Consider the following 19,375-nt stretch of genomic DNA (forward strand, 5'->3'; position numbering starts at 1 on the left):
AGGTGCCTTGGAGAATAGCTTGACTCCCTCTTCTTTGGGGCAACCCCTGAGATATTGGAAGACTGCTATCATGTCTCCCCTAGTCCTTCTTTCTCTTAAGCTAGACATACCTAGTTCCTGCAACCGTTCTTCATGTGTTTTAGCCTCCAGTCCCCTAATCATCTTACTTGCTCTTCTCTGCACTCTTTCTAGAGTCTCCTCATCTTTTCTAAATCCTGACGACCAAAACTGAATGCCGTATTCCAAGTGTGGCCTTACCAAGGCATTATAAAGTGGTATCAACACTTCACATGATCTTGATTCTCTCCCTCTGTTGATGCAGCCTAGGACTGTGTTGGCTTTTTTGGCAGCTGCTGCCCACGGCTGGCTCCTATTTAAATGGTTGTCCACTAGGACTCCAAGATCCCTTTCACAGTTACTACTGTTGAGCAAGGTACCACCTATACTCTGTACCTGTGCATTCCGTTTTTCTTGCCTAAATGTAGAACCTTACTCTTTTCACCACTGAATTTCATTTTATTAGATAGTGCCCAAAGTTCACGTTTGTCAAGATCCTTCTGTATCTTAAGCCTATCTTCTGGAGTGTTGGCTATTCCTGCCAGCTTGGTGTCATCTGCAAATTTGATGAGTTCCCCATTTATTCCCTCATCCAAATCATTGATAAAGATGTTGAAGAGTCCTGGGCTTTTGATAGCTTTATTTCTTCACACACACACACACAAACACCCCCCCCCCTCCCTTTTCATCATTCCTCATAAACCTCTTCGGTATGTAATCACGGTTAATCCTGACTGATCACCAGCATGGCTCTTTTTCCTCTGCAAGGAGAGTTGAGCGATGAACAGTTAATGAGGTTTTTTTTTTCCTTGGGTTTTGTAATCATGTAATCATGATAGATATTTACCAGCCACTTAGATTTCTCATTCGTCTTGCGCGCATGCTGTCTAACTTGCGGGGACAACGGCACGTGGAGAACCAGCCTCGTTCCTCCCCTCCTGAGCCATTAATATCACTTTCCAACCGCCTTTCCAGGAGACAGATGGAGGCTCCTGGCCGGCTGAGCGAGGGCAGGAGGTTGAGGAACAAGGCCTACCAACCTTACGAAAAAAGAATAACAGAGCTGGAAGGAGCTTGGAGGTCTTCTAGTCCAACCCCCTGCTCAAGCAGGAGACCCTAGGTGCAGGGGAAAGAGGCTGACTCTGTAAACAGCTGTGACGCGCACACAGTACTTCTTCTATTTTCAACCCTAACCCTGGGCAGCAGTGGCCTGTCAGTCTCCGGCCCCTCCAGCAGCCGAATCAGAGGAGGAGGCGTGGGAATCAGGGTCAGCCTCAAAGCAGCCTGAGAACTCCGAGGGGAAAGAGGGAATGGAGCTGGCAGAGAGAGGCAGAGGTGGAGTCTGGGCCGTCTATCAGCCCTCCGATGGAGAGTCAACAGCCCCCGGGTCTGGAGGTGGCTGATGAGGAAGAGGAGGAACAGCTGGGTCCAGTGCCTGATGCGAGGATGCGCAGAAGGCAAAGGAGAGGAGAACATTGGAAATCTATGGGCTGGTCCTTGGGACAGAAGAGCCACCGCTGCTAGCGAAGCCCCATCCTAGCTCTGGGGATCAAAGGCAGGGGGCAGAGATGAATAGATGTGGCAGAGGAGAGGAGAGCAGTGGAAATCTATGGGCAGAGGAGAGGAGAGCAGTGGAAATCTCTGGGGATCAAAGGCAGGGGGCAGAGATGAATAGATGTGGCAGAGGAGAGGAGAGCAGTGGAAATCTATGGGCTGGTCCTTGGGACAGAAGAGCCACCGCTGCTAGCGAAGCCCCACCCTAGCTCTGGGGATCAAAGGCAGGGGGCAGAGATGAATAGATGTGGCAGAGGAGAGGAGAGCAGTGGAAATCTATGGGCAGAGGAGAGGAGAGCAGTGGAAATCTCTGGGGATCAAAGGCAGGGGGCAGAGATGAATAGATGTGGCAGAGGAGAGGAGAGCAGTGGAAATCTATGGGCTGGTCCTTGGGACAGAAGAGCCACTGCTGCTAGCGAAGCCCCACCCTAGCTCTGGGGATCAAAGGCAGGGGGCAGAGATGAATAGATGTGGCAGAGGAGAAGAGAGCAGTGGAAATCTATGGGCTGGTCCTTGGGACAGAAGAGCCACCGCTGCTAGCAAAGCCCCACCCTAGCTCTGGGGGTCAAAGGCAGGGGGCAGAGATGAATAGATGTGTCAGAGGAGAAGAGAGGAGAACAATGGAAATCTATGGGCCGGTCCTCGGGACGGAAGAGCCACCGCTGCTAGCGAAGCTCCACCCTATCTGGGGATCAAAGATGTGGCAGACAACTATTCATCTCCCGGACGGACGGTCTTGTTAGCCTGCGTTGAGAGAGAAACTTTTTCCCGGGGCAAAAAAGGAATCATTGCTCCAACTACAGAGGGAGCTGGGTCAGAACAGCTTCATTGAAGGAGTAAGACCGGGCCGAAATACTACGTAGATCTGTGATCTAATCCAGAACGGACCATTAAGAACGCCGCAAAGACATCTTACTTCTCCCTCCTTTCCGTCCAGCTGTTTCCACCGCTGAGGACAATTCTCCTCCTTCCCCCTCTCCTCCCTTCTTCATTCTACCTCTCCTGGAATGAGGTTTTGATTTGCTCTCCTCCCTTCCCCGTCCCGTCCCCCCTGTCCCTCCCCTCATCCTCTGTCCCTTGTGCCTTTCCCAGCAGGAAGGCTGATCCCTAAAGAAACCAAAAAGAGTTATTTGCAAGCGTTTGGAGATCGAAGCCAGAGGGGGGGGGCTTTTCCCGCTGCTGTTCTCGCGGCTGGGGCTTTCGTTAGCTCCCTGGCCTTAAATGCTTTATTAACGATTTCTGCCTTTCGTAGCTGAGCGCACGGCGTTAATGAGGAAAGCAGGTGAGCGGAATTTCGGGGAAGCACAAGGTTCCTGTCGGGGAAAACGCGAGAAATGCACAGGTGGCTTGCAATGTTTTTTTTTTTTTTTTGGCAATCTCATTTTAAAAAAGAGGAGGGGGTTCGTTTTTCATAACTCCGAGGTTTTCCTATAGAAGCTCTCCTCCTCCCTTTCTCCAACTCCCTTTCGAATATTAATTTCCAAATTATTTTTGGATTTCTTACACCCTCAGAAAGACGAAGGGTGGGCAATTATATCACCTGCTTTTTTCCTTCTCTCTCTCTCTCTCTCTCTCTCTCTCTCTCTCTCTCTCTCTCACTCACTTTCTCTCTTTTTCTCTATCTCCCTCCCTTCCTCTCTTTCTCTCTCTCCCTCCCTCTTTCTCTCTTTCTCTCACTCTTTCTCTCCCTCCCTCTCTCTCTCTCTCTCACACACACACACACACATTCTCTTTTTTCTCTATCTCCTTCACTCACTCTCTCTCACTTTCTTTCTCTCTATCCCTCCCTCTCTCTCTCTCTCTCTCTCTCTCTCTCTCTGTCTCTATCTCTTTCTCTCTCACACACTCACTTTCTCTCTTTTTCCTCTATCTCCCTCTCTCTCTTTCTCTCTCCCACCCTCTCTCACTCTTTCTCTCTCTTTCTTTCCCTCTCTCCCCCCCTCTCTCTCACATTCTCTTTTTTCTCCACCTCCCTCCCTCTCTTTCTCTCTCTCTTTCTCTCTCTCTTTCTTTCTCTCTCTCTCCCTCCCTCCCCCCCCCCTCTCTCTGGTCCTTCATCAGGGACTGGGGCTACTAGAAAAGCCTTCCTATGCAAAATGCTTTGCAAAGGATTTGCTGACCTATTGGAAGAAGACTCAAAAGGGTGACAGAGCTAAAAAATAATGGATGAGTATCCAGGAATCAGGCAACACAATATTTTTTTTTGGCCCTCCTACCTGCCTTAAATGTGCTAGAGCGTGAGCACAAAATGCATTAATTCCTTTATAGGGGGGAGAGAGAGAGAGAGAGAAACCCATAAAAATCCAGCTGCCAAAAATGTGTTTGTGTGAGGGAGAGAGCGGAGACAGAGACTCACATAAATCCAGCTGCCAAAAAGTGTGTTTGTGTGTGTGTGTGAGAGAGGGAGAGGGAGAGGGAGAGGGAAACCCACACAAATCCAGCTGCCCCCAAAATGGGGGAAAGTGCCTGGACTAAAACGGGCGACCAAACTTTCAAAATTAGCCCTGAGTTGGGGGAAAGTGCCCAGGAGTGACGGGGATAAGAGGAAAATTAGCTTTCCTGAGTGGCATTTTAGAGTGGGAACACAAGTAGCTCTCGACTTAAGAACCGTTCACTTAGCGACCGATCCCTGATCGCCCTGTGCGTCGCTGTCTCTTTTTTTGTCCCCGTAGAACAAGCACGAAGAGAACCTGGAATCTGGGGAAGACCCCATCCTCAGCAAACGCCACAACCGCTCCCTGATGGGAAGTTTGACCAAACGCAAGGTGACTCATTTCTCCAATCCCCCTTGGCCAATAAAGAATTCTCTTCTATATATTCTATACTCTTTTTCTGTATCTATTCTATTCCTATTTATTTTCTGTTCTATTCTATTCCTTAATCTATTTTATTCTTAATTCTATTCTATTCTCTTTTTACTATTCTGTTCTGTTCTGCTATTCTTTTCTATTCTATTCTATTCTATTTTCTATTCTATTTTCTATTCCATTCCATTCTATTCTGTTCCTTAATCTATTCTATTTTATTTTCTATTCCATTCCATTCTATTCCTTAATCTATTCTGTTCCATTCTATTCCTTAATCTATTCTATTTTCTATTCCATTCCATTCTATTCCTTAATCTATTCTGTTCCATTCCATTCCTTAATCTATTCTATTCTATTTTCTATTCCATTCCATTCTATTCTATTCCTTAATCTATTCTATTCCATTCTATTCTATTCCTTAATCTATTCTATTCTATTTTTTCTATTCTATTTTCTATTCCATTCCATTCAATTCTATTCCTTAATCTATTCCATTCTATTCTATTCCTTAATCTATTCTATTCTATTTTCTATTCTATTTTTTATTCCATTCTATTCCTTAATCTATTCTATTCCATTCCTTAATCTATTCTATTCCATTCCATTCTATTCCTTAATCTATTCTATTCTAATTTCTATTCCATTCTATTCCATTCCTTAATCTATTCTATTCTATTTTCTATTCCATTCCATTCAATTCTATTCCTTAATCTATTCCATTCCATTCTATTCTATTCCTTAATCTATTCTATTTTTTATTCTATTTTCTATTCTATTTTTATTCCATTCCATTCTATTCCTTAATCTATTCTATTCCATTTAATTCCATTCTATTCCTTAATCTATTCTATTTTCTATTCTATTTTCTATTCCATTCCATTCTATTCCTTAATCTATTCTATTCTATATTTTCTTTTCTATTCTATCCTATCCTATCCTATTCATAAGAAACCAATAGGAGAAGAGAGTAGGAAAGATGAAAAACGAGACAATGCTGAGAGAATGGCAGAGGAGGGGGGGGGGAACTCTATTTGTTTTGGCATGCAATGCCTCATAGTGCGTCCCGTGGGGAGAAGTTGAAACAGATTATGTCCAGGATGTGAAGGCTCTGAAGATATTTTCTCAAACCCCTTTCTGGCGCATGCAGTACACAGGGCCTCAATGGAAGGCAGGTTGCAACTATTTTTTTATTTCCGCAGTCCTAACTGTCCGTCAAAGTCTGTGTTTGCCTTGTTTGGTTGCTGGGCCAAACCAGACAGTGATCGAGGTACAAACGACAGACTCACTTCTTAAATTTACTTTTATTCTGTGTTATTTTTTTCCCCTGGTGGGAAGAGCAGGGATGGATTTGGACCCCGCAAACGGCCGATTGTTAACTTCAAATTTTATCACAACCCTTAGCTTGGATAATTTTACAAAACTGCAAAATTTAGAATTCTAGAATTCTTTCTCGGCCAAGTGTGATTGGACACACGAGGAATCCGTCTTTGGTGCAGATGCTCTCAGTGTACAGAAGGAGAATAAAATACATTCATCAAGAATACAAATATACAACACTTAGTGATAGTCAAGGCTACTAATAAACTATCAAATCGTACGAGGAAACATATAAATATAAATTGAAAGATGCAAGCAACATGGTTATAGTCATAAGTGGGGAGAGATAGATACTAGGAAGGGAGAGAAGAAGAATAGTAATACATTCTTAGTAAATTATCGACAGTGTTGGGAATTATTTGTTTAGCAGAGTGATGGCATTTGGGAAAAAACTGTCCTTGTGTCTAGTTGTCTTGGTGTGCAGTGCTCTATTGCGTCGTTTTGAGGGTAGGAGTTGAAACATTTTATGTCCAGGATGCGAGGGGTCTGTAGATATTTTCACAGCCCTCTTTTTGACTCGTGCAGTGTGCAGGTCTTCGATGGAAGGCAGGTTGGTAGCCATTGTTTTTTTTTCTGTATCTACACCTCCATAATTGTCTGGTTTGGCTCTGCAACCAAGCAAGACATACACAGACTTCAATGGATAATTGGAACTGCAGAATACAGGATTAAGGTAGATAAATACCCAGGGAACATGGGGGTTATCAGCTAGTTGAAAATAACGACTGATTCTTTGAGCATGAGAATGATCTCGCCTTCATTATATAACAAGTAAGGTGAGGTGTGTGTTTTCTTCCCTGCCTTCTTCCCCCCCCCCCCCCCAACGCAGAAAAAATCCAGCAAACTCAAAAGGACCCCAAGTTTGGAAGATGGAGAAGACGACTTTGAAGGCCAAGGAAGCCTAACTAGAACTTCGGTCCATTATAGCAAGTAAGTCTCAACTGTTTCAGAAAAAGAATCTTTATAAATCCTTTATTCGGCGCGCCGGCAGCCCTGTCAAAAAGTTTCTCTCTCAGAGGAGAGGAGAGGAGTGGAAATCTATGGCCTGGTCCTTGGGACGGAAGAGCCACGGCAGGCTAACAAGTCTGTCCGGCAGGGAGATGAATAGTTGTCTGCCATATCTATTCATCTCTGCCCCTTTTGTTTCCCAGAGCTACGGTGGGGCTTCACTAGCAGTGGTGGCTCTTCCGTCCCAAGGACCGGCCTATAGATTTCCACTGATCTCCTCTCCTCTGCCTTCTGTGCATCAGGCACTGGACCCAGCAGTTCCTCCTCTTCCACATCAGCCACCACCAGATCTGGGGGCTGTTGACTCTCCATCTGACAGTTGATGGAGGGCCCAGCCTCCGCCTCTGCCCCCCCCCCTCTCTGCCATTCCCTCTTCCCCCCTCGGAGCTCTCAAGTTGCCTTGAGGCTGACCCTGACTCCCACACCTCCTTCTCTGATTCAGCCGCTGGGCCGACAGTCCACAACAGTTACCTTGTTGTCGTTTTTTTGTCCTCCCAGGACAAATCGGCAAAAGAAAACGATGAAACTCTCCCGGGCTCTCTCGGATCTGGTGAAATACACGCGGTCCGTTGGGATCCACGACGTGGAATCAGAAAGTAAGTTTGCCTACCATCTTAAAAAGAAGGAAAGCTCCAGCCGCCTTCCTTTCAAAGCTGGGTGGCGCATTTCCCACCCAGTGAAATGGCTTTTACCTAAATCTTGTTTGCGTGGGCGGTTCAGGCAAAAGATCATTGCTCTATGGCCCAATTCCTGCAAAGATTTCCCAGGTGACTCCAAAGCCATTTTAGCGGTGGATTATGAGACAATAAAAGGTAAAGGTTCCCCTCGCACGTATGTGCTAGTCGTTCCCAACTCTAGGGGGTGGTGTTCATCTCCGTTTCAAATCCGAAGAGCCAGCGCTGTCCGAAGACGTCTCCGTGGTCATGTGGCCGGCATGACTCAACTCCCGAAGGCGCACGGAACGCTGTTACCTTCCCACCAAAGGTGGTTCCTATTTTTCTACTTGCATTTTTTACGTGCTTTTGAACTGCTAGGTTGGCAGAAGCTGGGACAAGTCACGGGAGCTCACTCCGTTACGCGGTGCTAGGGATTCGAACTGCCAAACCGCTGACCTTTCTGATCGACAAGCTCAGCGTCTTAGTCACGGGAGCTCACACCTGATTCAATTCATATCACCACATCACCCAAAAAATATTTGAGACTCTAGAAAGAGTGCAGAGAAGAGCCACAAAGCCCATCGGGGGTCTGTAGGCGAACACAGAGAATGAACAATAGAGAAAATTATGTACGTCTAACAGAGAGACGAGACCAAGGATGACATCATAGCAGCCTTCCAATATCTCAGGGGCTGCCCCAAAGAAGAGGGAGTCAAACTATTCTCCAAGGCACCTGAGGGCAGGACACGAAGCAATGGGTGGAAACTAATCAAGGAGAGAAGCAACTTAGAACTGAGGAGAAATTTCCTGACAGTTAGACCAATTAATCAGTGGAACAACTTGTCTCCAGGAGTTGTGAATGCCCCAACACTGGAAGTTTTTAAGAAGATGTTGGATAGCCATTTGTCTGGAATGGTATAGGGCTTCCTGCCTAGGCAGGGGGTTGGACTAGAAGACCTCCAAGGTCCCTTCCAGCTCTATTCTGATTGATTGATTGATTGATTGATTGATAGAAATGGTCTGGGGTCTCCTGCTTGAGCAGGGGGTCAGACTAGAAGACCTCCAAGGCCCCTTCCATCTCTATTCTGATTGATTGATTGATTGAAATGGTCTAAGGTCTCCTGCTTGAGCAGGGGGGTTGGACTAGAAGACCTCCAGGTCTTCCCTTTTCAATCCTAAAGTTCTATGTTTTTTTTTTGTATATAAATTTTATTTTTTTCCTTAAAAAAGACAAAACAACACATACAGAACAAGAGCAAGGAGGGGGGGGAAACACAATTTCATCAAGCATGTCGTTTGGTTACAAGTTTTTGTGCAACAGTTTTTACAATTAAGAATAAAGTCACTGATTATCCATTAAACATAGTTAAGTATTTCATTGAGCATTGTGTGTTCAAGTTACCATTAATATTCTTTCATTTGTGACAACCCTTGTTTCTTTACATCCATAATTATCTACTAGGTAACAATAAGTTTTTTATAAAATTATATCACCAATCTCAAAAAAATAAGAATAAGGATTAAGTCAAAAAAATTCTCATTAATTCATATAAGACATTTCTGCTTTCCATTAACCATAGAATTTCCAATCATCCACAACTCCGAATATAATTTTCCATTATTATTTGTCAATCCATGTGGTCATTAAGTATTTCAGTCTATATTTATATCCATTATTCATTACATCATCATTATTCCATTTTATATTATAAAATAGTCACCAGCTACAATCATACCTAACAGTTTAAATCATCTCACTCTTATACATTAAGTACATTATTATTCTTATATCGTATAAGTAAGTAGTCTGTTTCATAGTAAAAGCTTAGTGCTGGACGCTCTTGCTGCATAAACTAGCTTTTGCGGGGCCCATCAGTCATTGAGTAACTGGTCTTAAGTAGAGGACTATCTATAAATAAAGATATGTTGGGAAGAGGGGGCCCGATAAGGGAGACATTGCCATCCAAGGGGGGACAAACCCAGCCTTCCTTTGCCCCAGTTTCTTCCAGCTGGCAAGTCTCCTCCTTCAGCGAGACGAAAGCCCACCAGATCCTCCAGCAAAAAGCGGCCCAGTATCTCCGCTTCAACCAGCACCAGCTCTCCCGCATCTATCCGTCTTCCTACCGAGTGGATTCCAGCAATTACAACCCTCAGCCTTTCTGGAACGCCGGATGCCAGTTGGGTAAGGAGGCCAGATGGTCCTTTCGCCCCCAAACCAACTTTGCCCTTCACGCTTCCCTGCGTCGGTTCGACCCCTCGGTTCTCTTGTGGGTGGGGGGGGGGTGGAAGAAGGGAAGGGCAAGTGCAGAAGCGAAGCGGAAGGAGACGTTGGTCTCCGGCCGATTGTCCTGGAGGAAAACTGTAAAGCAGTTGTTCTCCCCTCCTTCTCTTCTTTCTGTTTAATCGCACAGCTGCTGATTTTAGCCCGGTTCTTAAAATTAGCCGACAGAGAATGAAAAGAAAACCATTTATCTCCCTTTTCTTTCTTTCTCAGCCATGAGATACAATTTTCTGGAGAGAAAAAAACTCTTTTTCCAGATGGATGGATGGATGGATGGATGGATGGGAAATGAAAGTTATTGTACATAGAAGAGAGAGAGATGATAGATATTGTACGTAGACTGGATGGATGGATGGATGGATGGATGGATGGATGGATGGGAAGAGAGAGAGAAAGAGATGATAGATAGCTATTGTAGGTAGAAGAGAGAGCGAGGTGACAGATATTGTACGTAGACGGTGGGTGGATGGATGGATAGATAGATAGATAGATATTGCAGATAGGAGAGAAATATTGTACGTAGACAAGATGGATAGGCAGGCAGACAGACAGATAGATAGCTATTGTAGGTAGAAGAGAGAGCAGGATGATATATATTGTACATAGACAGGATGGATGGATGAATGGGGAGAGAGAGAAGAGAGAAAGAGAAGAGAGAAAGAGAGAGAGATGATCGATAGAGAAAGAAGAGAGAAAGAGAGATAGAAGAAAGAGAGATGATCGATAGAGAAAGAAGAGAGAAAGAGAGATAGAAGAGAGAAAGAGAGAGAGAGATGATCGATAGTTATTGTAGATAGAAGAGAGAGCGAGGTGATAGATATTGTACATAGGCAGAAGATGGGTGGATGGATGGATGGATGGATGGATGGATGGATGGATGGATGGATAGATAGATAGATAGATAGATAGATAGATAGATAGATAGATAGATAGATATGAATAGCTATTGTAGATATAAGAGAGAGATTATAGATATTGTGCGTAGACAAGATGGGCAGGTAGGTAGGTGGATGGATGGATGGATAAAAGTTTCCCAAAATGTCTGGATCGGAATTTGCCATTTCTAGTTTCATTTCTCAGTTATTTAGCAATGGCAATAGCCCTTAGACTTATATACCGCTTCACCATGCTTTCCAGCCCTCTCTAAGTGGTTTATAGAATCAGCCTCTTGGCCTCCAACAACTTGGGTCCTCATTTTACTGACCTCGGAAGGCCGGAAGGCTGAGTCGACATTGAGCCGGCCTAGGTCGAACTCCTGGCCCGGAGCAGAGTCAGCCTGCAACCCTGCATTCTGACCACAGCGCCACCATGGCTCGGTGGTTAGAATGCAGTATTGCAGGCTTACTCCGCTCGGCTCCCTATATTTCCCATTTTTTTCCGTCCGTCGCAGTGGCGCTGAACTACCAATCCGAAGGCAGGATGCTGCAGCTCAACCGCGCCAAGTTCAGCGCCAACGGGAATTGTGGCTACATCCTCAAACCCAAGTGCATGTGTCAAGGTAAGAGAGCCTGTTTCGCGGTCTCCTCCCAGGAGACTGTATTCCAGGGTTTCTCAACCGTGGGGAATTCTGGGAGTTGAAGTCCGGGCACCTTAAAAGTTGCCAAGGTTGAGAAACATAGTTCTATTCCGTGGACTCCTTTGCTCTACTTTGCCTTTCCAATCGTCCTCAAGCTTTCTTGCACTTCACAGGGAGGATCTCTTCATTCTCTTAGCATCCCCTGTATTATGCAAGCGCTCCCAGAGAGTAAAACCTCACTCCATCTAGCATTGATGATGTTACCTAGTTGGGTAATGAAATGTCTGCAAGAATACAACCAAGCTCAGAAAGCACCAAGGACCCCCACAGTCATTATCTTCCTCCTCCTCCTCCTCCTCCTCCTCCACCACCATCACCTCCTTCCTTCTCCTTTTCTCCTTCTCTTCCTCTCCACAACCTCACCCCCTTCTAGCACTGATGATATTACCTAGTTGGGTAATGAAACGTCTGCAAGGAAAACCAGCCATCTCAGAGAGCACCAAGGACGATTTTCAGGCTGTTTTTGCGGGCTGATTTTGGCCTGGAAAACGGCCTGAAAACCACTCAAAAATGGCCTGTTTTGTGGGCGTTTTTCACACAAAAAACAGCCTGAAAATGGCCCCCAAACAGTCTGTTTTTGGGTGTTTTTTGGGCTGTTTTCAGGCATTGTTGTTGGCTAGATTCAGGCCATTTTGGGGCTGATTTTGGCCCGAAAAAAACCCTGAAAACCACCCCAAAACAGACTGTTTTGTGGGTATTTTTCACCCCCAAACGGCTGATAACAGCCCAAAAAATGGCCTGAAAAAAACAGCCTGTTTGGGGGTGTTTTTTGGGCTGTTTTCAGGCCATTTTCCGGGGTGGTTTTCAGGCCTATTTTGGCTGGCAATACCGCCTGAAATTGGCCTGGGAAATGGGCGGGGCCAGCTGGTGTTGTTCCTATTTCCCGGCTCTCCGAACCGCGCAAAATTCGTAACTAGCGGTTGGGGCGAACCGGTCTGAAGGGGCAGCCTCCCAGCCCCGCCTGACCTTTCTACTATGAATCTCTTCCAGGGACCTTCAACCCCAATTCCGAAGACCCGCTGGCCGGCCAGATGAAAAAGCAACTCGTCTTAAGGATCATCAGCGGACAGCAGCTCCCGAAACCTCGCGACTCCATGCTGGGAGACCGAGGGGAGGTAAGCCCGTTTTTTCAAAGCCGTGAAGGTAGGCAGGACGGAAAACAACGGACGGCAACTGACCAAGGAGAGAACCTAGAACCTAGAGGGAACTTATTTTTATTTTTATTTTTTTAAATTTTTATTTTTTTTTAATTTTAATTTTTCTTCTTTTTCTTTTTCTTCTTTTTCTTCTCCTTCTTCTTCTTCTTCTTCTTCTTCTCCTTCTCTTTCTCCTTCTTCTTCTTCTTCTTCTTCTTCTTCTTCTTCTTCTCCTTCTCCTTCTCCTCCTTCTCCTTCTCCTTCTCCTTCTCCTTCTCCTTCTTCTTCTTCTTCTTCTTCTTCTTTTTCTTCTCCTTCTCCTTCTTCTTCTTTTTCTTCTCCTTCTTCTTCTGCATAAAGTTTTTTATTTTTTGTTACAAATTTTAAAACCTCTTTACAAACCAAGTGTTGTCCGGGTTTCCCCCCCCCTCCCCCTTTTACATTCTGTCTTATACATAATTAATTTTACATCACATTATCATTTCCAAATTTGGCCCCGTTATTTTCTTCCCACATTTCCATCTTAAACTTACTTTTTTCTTAACAAATGAACAAAATCATTTTTCGCCCTTTTCAGAAAAAAGTATACCAACTTCAATCCTCTCCTTTTCTATTTCTTATTCCCTATATGCAGCCTATGTCATCAAATCCCATGTTAATATAACGAGCCTTTCACTTAATTGGTTAGCCACACTTAACAGTATTATCTTATTTTAGCTATACATCATCAGCAGGATCAACGTATTTCATTTTCTACCCATATCTGTCTCTTTTTTTTTAACCTTCCTCCTTTCCTAACCCTTTTCCCTTAACTCATCCCTTCTTCTCTTTAACGTTCTATTTTTCTTCAGCTATCTTTTTCTCCTGGAAGTCTTTAAGAAGATGCTGGATATCCATTTGTCTGAAACGGTATAGGGTTTCCTGCCTAGGCAGGGCGTTGGACTAGAAGACCTCCAAGGTCCCTTCCAACTCTGCTATTGTATTATGTAGTCCTTCTATCTCCTACTCTTAAATTCCCTTTATTCTTCTTCTTCCCCCTGCTTTTGTATGTCTTCTGATTTTCCCCTATCATTCTTCTATAATTTATTTAAGTAACCCTCCCTTTTTTTGCTTTTCACTATTTCTCTCTTTACTTTTTAGATGCATACACCCCTTCTTCTTGATCCACTACAAGATCCATCATGCAGCCTCTGGGGGGTTTTTTTGTTCTTTTTTTTTTTAAAAGAAAGATTACACAACCCCATTCCTTTCCCCTGCAAAGGAGGGGGGGGGGGGTTAGCAGGTGCTTGGCTGGTTCTGTTTGTGCAAAGAAAAAAAAAGTTGGTTTTATTGTCCCCAGGGAGCCTCTGGGGAGTCCGGAAGAAGCTGCCAAGACCTTCCATCAAATTGACAGGCCTCTTATTCACCGGCCCCTTCCCTGGAAGGAGCAGGCCGGAGGGTGGGAGGATGTGGAGAGGGGAGGCGACGGAGGGATGCACACTGCAAAATAAATAAATAAACCTCCCAGCCAAACTGGGGGTAGGGGGTGAGGGGGGGGGGCTCCGAATCTCCCTGTAAAACAACATTAAGCCGTTGAGTTGTCAGCACAAGGAGACCGATGGCTTCCTTTGGATGGAGCCTGTTTGGGGGCCTGCTCCAATTTTATTTTCCCTTTCTCCCCCCCCCATCCCTTAAGCAGCATTTAGTTTGCCTGCAGGCAAAGCGTTGGGTGTTTGGTGGTGGTGTTGTTGTTTTTTTAATTGGGGGCTATGCCTAATCCTTGTGGGTGGTTTCTTTGCCCCCAGCCGTTAATTGGCCTGTCCAAGTGGGTGGGTGGGGAAAAATAGCATTGAGTTCCGTCCTTTCTCGCATGGGTAAAGCAGAGGAAGTAAAAGAGGGGAATTAAGAGTAGGAGAGAGGGGAAGGAGGAGGAGGAGAGAGGAGGAAGGGGGAAAGAGAGGAGAAGAAGAAAGGAGGAAGGATGAGGAGGGAAAGGAAGAAAGAGTAAAGCAGAGGAAGTAAAAGGGGAATTGAGAGTAGGAGAGAGGGGAAGGAGGGGGAGAAGAGAGGAGGAGGGGGAAAGAGAGGGAAAGAAGAAAGAAAGAAGGATGAGGAGGGAAAGGAAGAAAGAGTAAAGCAGAGGAAGTAAAAGGGGAATTGAGAGTAGGAGAGAGGGGAAGGAGGAGGAGGAGAGAGGAGGAAGGGGGAAAGAGGGGAAGACGAAAGGAGTAAGGATGAGGAGGGAAAGGAAGAAAGGGCAAAGCAGAGGAAGTAAAAGAGGGGAATTAAGAGTAGGAGAGAGGGGAAGGAGGAGAAGAGAGGAGGAGGGGGAAAGAAAGGGGAAGAAGAAAGGAGGAAAGATGAGGAGGGAAAGGAAGAAATGCTAAAAGCAGAGGAAGTAAAGGAGGGGAATTAAGAGTAGGAGAGAGGGAAAGAAGGAGGAGAAGAGAGGAGGAAGGGGGAAAGAGAGGGGAAGAAGAAAGGAGTAAGGATGAGGAGGGAAAGAAAGAAAGGGTAAAAGCAGAGGAAGTAAGAGGGGAATTATGAGTAGGAGAGAGGGTAAGAAGGAGAAGAGAGGAGGAGGGGGGAAAGAGAGGGGAAGAAGAAAGGAGGAAGGAGGAGGAGGGAAAAAACGAAAAGGTAAAAGCAGAGGAAGTAAGAGAGTGGGGTCAAGAATAGGAAAGGGGTAAGAAGAAGGAGAAGAAAGGAGGAGGAGGGGAAAGAGAGGGGAAGAAGACGAGAGGAAGGAGAGGAGGAAAGAAGAAGGCAGAGAAGGGAGGTTGAGAAGATGGAAGGAGTAAGGTTGTTGTAAAATAAGATGGAGACACGGGGTGGCAAGAAAGTGACCCAAACTGTATTCTATATATTTGTAAGAAGATAGCGATAAAGATTAATGATGAATAAAATGTTCAATAGTAACTAGACTGTATATTTGTGAATGAATTTGAAAGAGAAAAATACTAAACTTTTTAATTAAAATAAAAACCCCATCCTTTCTCGCTTGGAGAGGAAGGGAGCCAGTTTGAGTACCAAAAATGGGGACCGGCACGCCGTAACAACACGTATGTGATGGATGTTTGGTCGTGGGTCCAAATCAACTCTGATTGCCCTCAATTCTTTTCTCTTCTGCAAGTTGACTCAAACAAAATCACATTTTTTTAAAAAAAAAATTATACATGTTCAGTTTGCATACAGAAGTGCTTTGCGACAGTGGTGAAATCTATTTATTTATTTTTGGCCACCAGTTCTGTGGGCATGGCTTGGTGGGGAGGTCACGTGACCAACTTTTGGTGGGCGTGGTCAACTTTTTCCCGGTTTGGCATGGCGGGATTTGGTTCTCAGACATCAGGAGGTTTCATAGATTTAACAGAGTTGGAAGGGACCTTGTAGGTCATCTAGTCCAACCCCCCTGCCCAAGCAGGAGACCCTACACCATTTCTGACAGATGGAAGTCCAGTCTCTTCTTGAAAGCTTCCAATGATGAAGCTCCTACAACTTCCCAAGGCAACTTCTGTTCCATGGGTTGATTGTTCTCACTGTCAAGAAATTCCTCCTTATTTTTAGGTTGAATCTCTCCTTGTTCAGTTTCCATCCATTGTCCCTTGTCTGGCCTTCAGGTGCTTTGGAGAATAGCTTGACCCCTTTCTCCTCTCTGGGGCAGCCCCTCAAATATTGGAAGACTGCTATCATGTCTCCCCTGGTCCTTCTCTTCCCTAGACCAGCCAGGCCCAGTTCCTGCAACCGTTCATCAAATTAATGTCTCTCTTAAGTCAATTAGTTAAGATTTTATAGCCGACGAAGAAAGTGGCAGAGAGGCGCCACAGTTCATCTCCGCCGGGTGAGATTTTCCAATTGTATTTATTCCGCCTCTTTTTTTCCAGATCATCGATCCGTTTGTGGAGGTCGAGGTGATCGGATTGCCCATGGATTGTTGCAAAGAGCAGACCAGAGTTGTGGACGACAACGGTAACCGCTTCCCAGTTCTTAACTTTTTACTCTTTCCTGCCATCTTTGTAGGACGTCTTGCAGAATCCCTAGGATGGGTGGCCTCCACAAACTCGTTTCAACCACTCGCTATTCATGCAGAACATCTGCGTAGGGCAGGGGTGTCCAAACTTGGCAACTTTAAGATTTGTGGACTTCAACTCCCAGAATTCCACAAGTCTTAAAGTTGCCAAGTTTGGACACCCCTGGCGTAGGGTCATTGGCGGTTGGCTTTTCCAGCATCTGCTGGAGGAATTGGGGGGGGGGGGGTGCACCTGACAACCTCCAAGCAATTTTGCTTCCGTGTTGGAAACAGCCGGTCGCCTTGAGAAAGTTCCTCCTAATGGGTTCTCTCTCCCCCCCCCTCCCCACTTCATATTTTACTCCAAACTCTTTTTGTTTTTACGGAAACAAACAAACAAAAAAGAAAACAAAAAACAAAACAAGACATTAGAAATACACACACACACACACCCAATGTTTGGTTTGGTTTGGTTTATTTGGATTTATATGCCGCCCTTCTCCAAAAGGACTCAGGGCGGCGTACAACATTAAAAAACACACATCCCAAAAGTTAAGAAAGATTAAATCCATATCCAAAAAAACAAACCGAATTTAAAAAAAACAAACAATACATTTAAAATAAGTTAAAATTAAAATTAACAGGCCAGGCCGGCTTGCCCTTGTTTATTTTGGCATGCGCGGAAGGCTCGCGCACCCACATTTGCAAACTAGGTAGGGAAAGTAAGTGAATACCACCCAGTGGTGGGTACTGGATCCCCTCGCAACCGGTACGCTGCACATGGGGCCGGGCGTCCTAGTTGGGCACACTAACTCCCCCCCCCCCCCCGGTGACAGCCAACCCAGATCCCACGCCTGGACATATCTATCTGGGCGTTGAAGCCCACCCCTCGCCAAGTAGAAAAACCCTGCTCAGCCTGGCAATGCTCAGATAGGCCCATTCTCCTGCCTTATTTTGTTCCGCAGGTTTCAATCCGATGTGGGAAGAGACCTTGGTTTTCAACGTCAGCATGCCAGAGATCGCCCTGGTGCGTTTCCTGGTCTGGGACCACGATCCCATCGGCCGGGATTTTATCGGTCAGAGGACGATCGCTTTTACGTCCATGATGCCAGGTAAGGCGGGCTCATACAACTTGTTTTTTTTTTCCCCACCCCTCGCCTTTCCTCTCTGATATTCCGGCTCTGAAGAATTTGCCCATTCGGGTAGGTACCAGCCAGGCACTAAAGAGGAAAGCTGTGCCGGCATCCGCTTGAAAGAGGAAAAAATCTTGCTCGCAAGCTCAAAGCCAGTCCTTTGAACGCCTGACGTGAGTGGAAGCCACAGAAGAAAGGACTGCGGATATCATATCCCCTTCTCTCCCGCTCGCCTCGTTCCTCTCCTGCCAATCATAACCAAAGACGTTTCTCCCAATTGCTGGTTATCTCTGCCAGCGTTCCTTTGGCTCATCCCCGGATCGATGGAGGGGGGGGGAAACTTCAAAGCGTGGGCGTCCTTTCTATTTTTGTCTTCAAACGAGACTGTCATTTTCATCGGCGGCCCAATATTGGCTGCAAAATTAATGCCGGTGATGACAGTTTAAAAGCCGGCTGCGTTTACCGTATTTCCCCGAAAATAAGACAGGGCCTTATGTTCTTTTGACCCTCCCCCGAAATAAGCACTTGGCCTTATTTTCAGGGAGGTCTTATTATTTTTGATGTGCAGGAGGCCGAGAGCGGGGTCACCTCGTGGCTGCTGCTGTGTTGCAATATTTCCAGGGAGGGCTTATTTTAGCGCATGCCCTCAAAAGCCCGACGGAGCTTATTATCCAGGGAGGTCTTATTTTCGGGGGGATCAGGGTAATATATGCAAAAATGGGACGGTTGCGAATTAATATCTCCCCCCTCCTCCTTTCCAATCCATTCCTTCTCTCCTTTGGGTCGCGCAAGTGTGTGCACATCCGCCAGAGCTTTCCCAGCTCACATCGATCTCTCTCTGTCTCTCGTTCTCCCTCTCTGTCTCTCTCTCTCATTCTCTCTCTCTGTCTCTCTGTCTATTTCTCTCTCTGTCTCTGTCTCTTTCTCTCTGTCTCTCTGTGTCTCTCTGTCTTTTTCTCTGTCTGTCTCTCGTTCTCTGTCTGTCTCTCGTTCTCTCTGTCTCTCTCGTTCTCTCTCTCTCTCTCTCTCTCTCTCACACACACACACACACACATACTGTCTTTCCATGTATCCCCTGTCCTTCTTTCTTCATTCACTTCAAAGCTGCGGGGAAAAGTTTTTCAGAAGAAAAAGGGGTGGGGTGGTGGGGAAAAAACCCCCATTGTGGCTTTGAAGGAGAAACACGAAGAAGAAAACATTATGAATTATGACAATCCAAATGGCTTCTGGGGAGAGCTGAGAAATCAATTAGAAACGATGTGATTGTCAGCCGTTCTTTGATAACTAGAGAGAGAGAAAAGCTGTTGCTGAATTCCACCAAGGAGCCTCTCCGTTGACAGATGCAGTGCGGTAGCAGGATATGAAAGAACCGGCAATAAATTAAACATCTGGGAACTTGCGAGGACCCATCTGGCTAATGCCAGCACTGCCTGGCTGCAACATCCGCCAGTAGATTTGGGCTAAAGGAGAGGAGAAGCCATCACTCACCCCACTTTCTTGCTTCCAGGCTACCGACACGTATACCTAGAAGGTATGGAGGAAGCTTCCGTCTTCGTTCACGTAGCTGTCAACGACGTTTGTGGTAAGGTGAGTAGCCCCGTGAGCCCCAGGTGTGCAGCCCTCTCTAGAACCAAGATTCTCTTCCAGATGTGATGGTTGGCTTGTCCTTACGGAAGGAAGAACCAACAGTGCCCAATTTCACTGATCTACCTAATTTTATGTCGGGGGAGATTCTCCAAAGTCTAGGTCGAGGTTGTTCCTAAGGTGCATTTTCAAAAGGCAACTGGATTTTCTTTTGGGTGGTT

At 45.6% G+C, this 19,375-nt stretch overlaps 2 protein-coding genes across 3 annotated transcripts in view; one reads left to right on the forward strand and one right to left on the reverse strand.

The window, feature by feature from the left end:
- TTC34 (tetratricopeptide repeat domain 34) overlaps window positions 1-19,375 on the reverse strand; it is a gene marked incomplete at its 5' end in the record, with an annotated part of 233,841 nt that overhangs the window by 59,646 nt on the left and 154,820 nt on the right. The window lies entirely within an intron of this gene.
- The window catches only part of PLCH2 (phospholipase C eta 2), a gene marked incomplete at its 5' end in the record, with an annotated part of 91,820 nt that overhangs the window by 50,688 nt on the left and 21,757 nt on the right, over window positions 1-19,375 (forward strand). For both annotated transcript variants that reach the window (XR_014175529.1, XM_081954898.1), the window contains 9 exons: window positions 4,284-4,376; window positions 6,625-6,725; window positions 7,302-7,399; window positions 9,459-9,641; window positions 11,131-11,238; window positions 12,307-12,431; window positions 16,313-16,397; window positions 17,403-17,549; window positions 19,078-19,157. Coding sequence is in view for 1 of the 2 variants with exons in the window: in XM_081954898.1 (XP_081811024.1) it covers window positions 4,284-4,376; window positions 6,625-6,725; window positions 7,302-7,399; window positions 9,459-9,641; window positions 11,131-11,238; window positions 12,307-12,431; window positions 16,313-16,397; window positions 17,403-17,549; window positions 19,078-19,157 (1,020 nt within the window). The remainder of the gene's footprint in view (window positions 1-4,283; window positions 4,377-6,624; window positions 6,726-7,301; window positions 7,400-9,458; window positions 9,642-11,130; window positions 11,239-12,306; window positions 12,432-16,312; window positions 16,398-17,402; window positions 17,550-19,077; window positions 19,158-19,375) is intronic.

The sequence above is a fragment of the Natrix helvetica genome (assembly GCF_964273705.1).
Source record: "Natrix helvetica genome assembly, chromosome: 5".
Lineage (NCBI taxonomy): Eukaryota > Metazoa > Chordata > Lepidosauria > Squamata > Natricidae > Natrix > Natrix helvetica.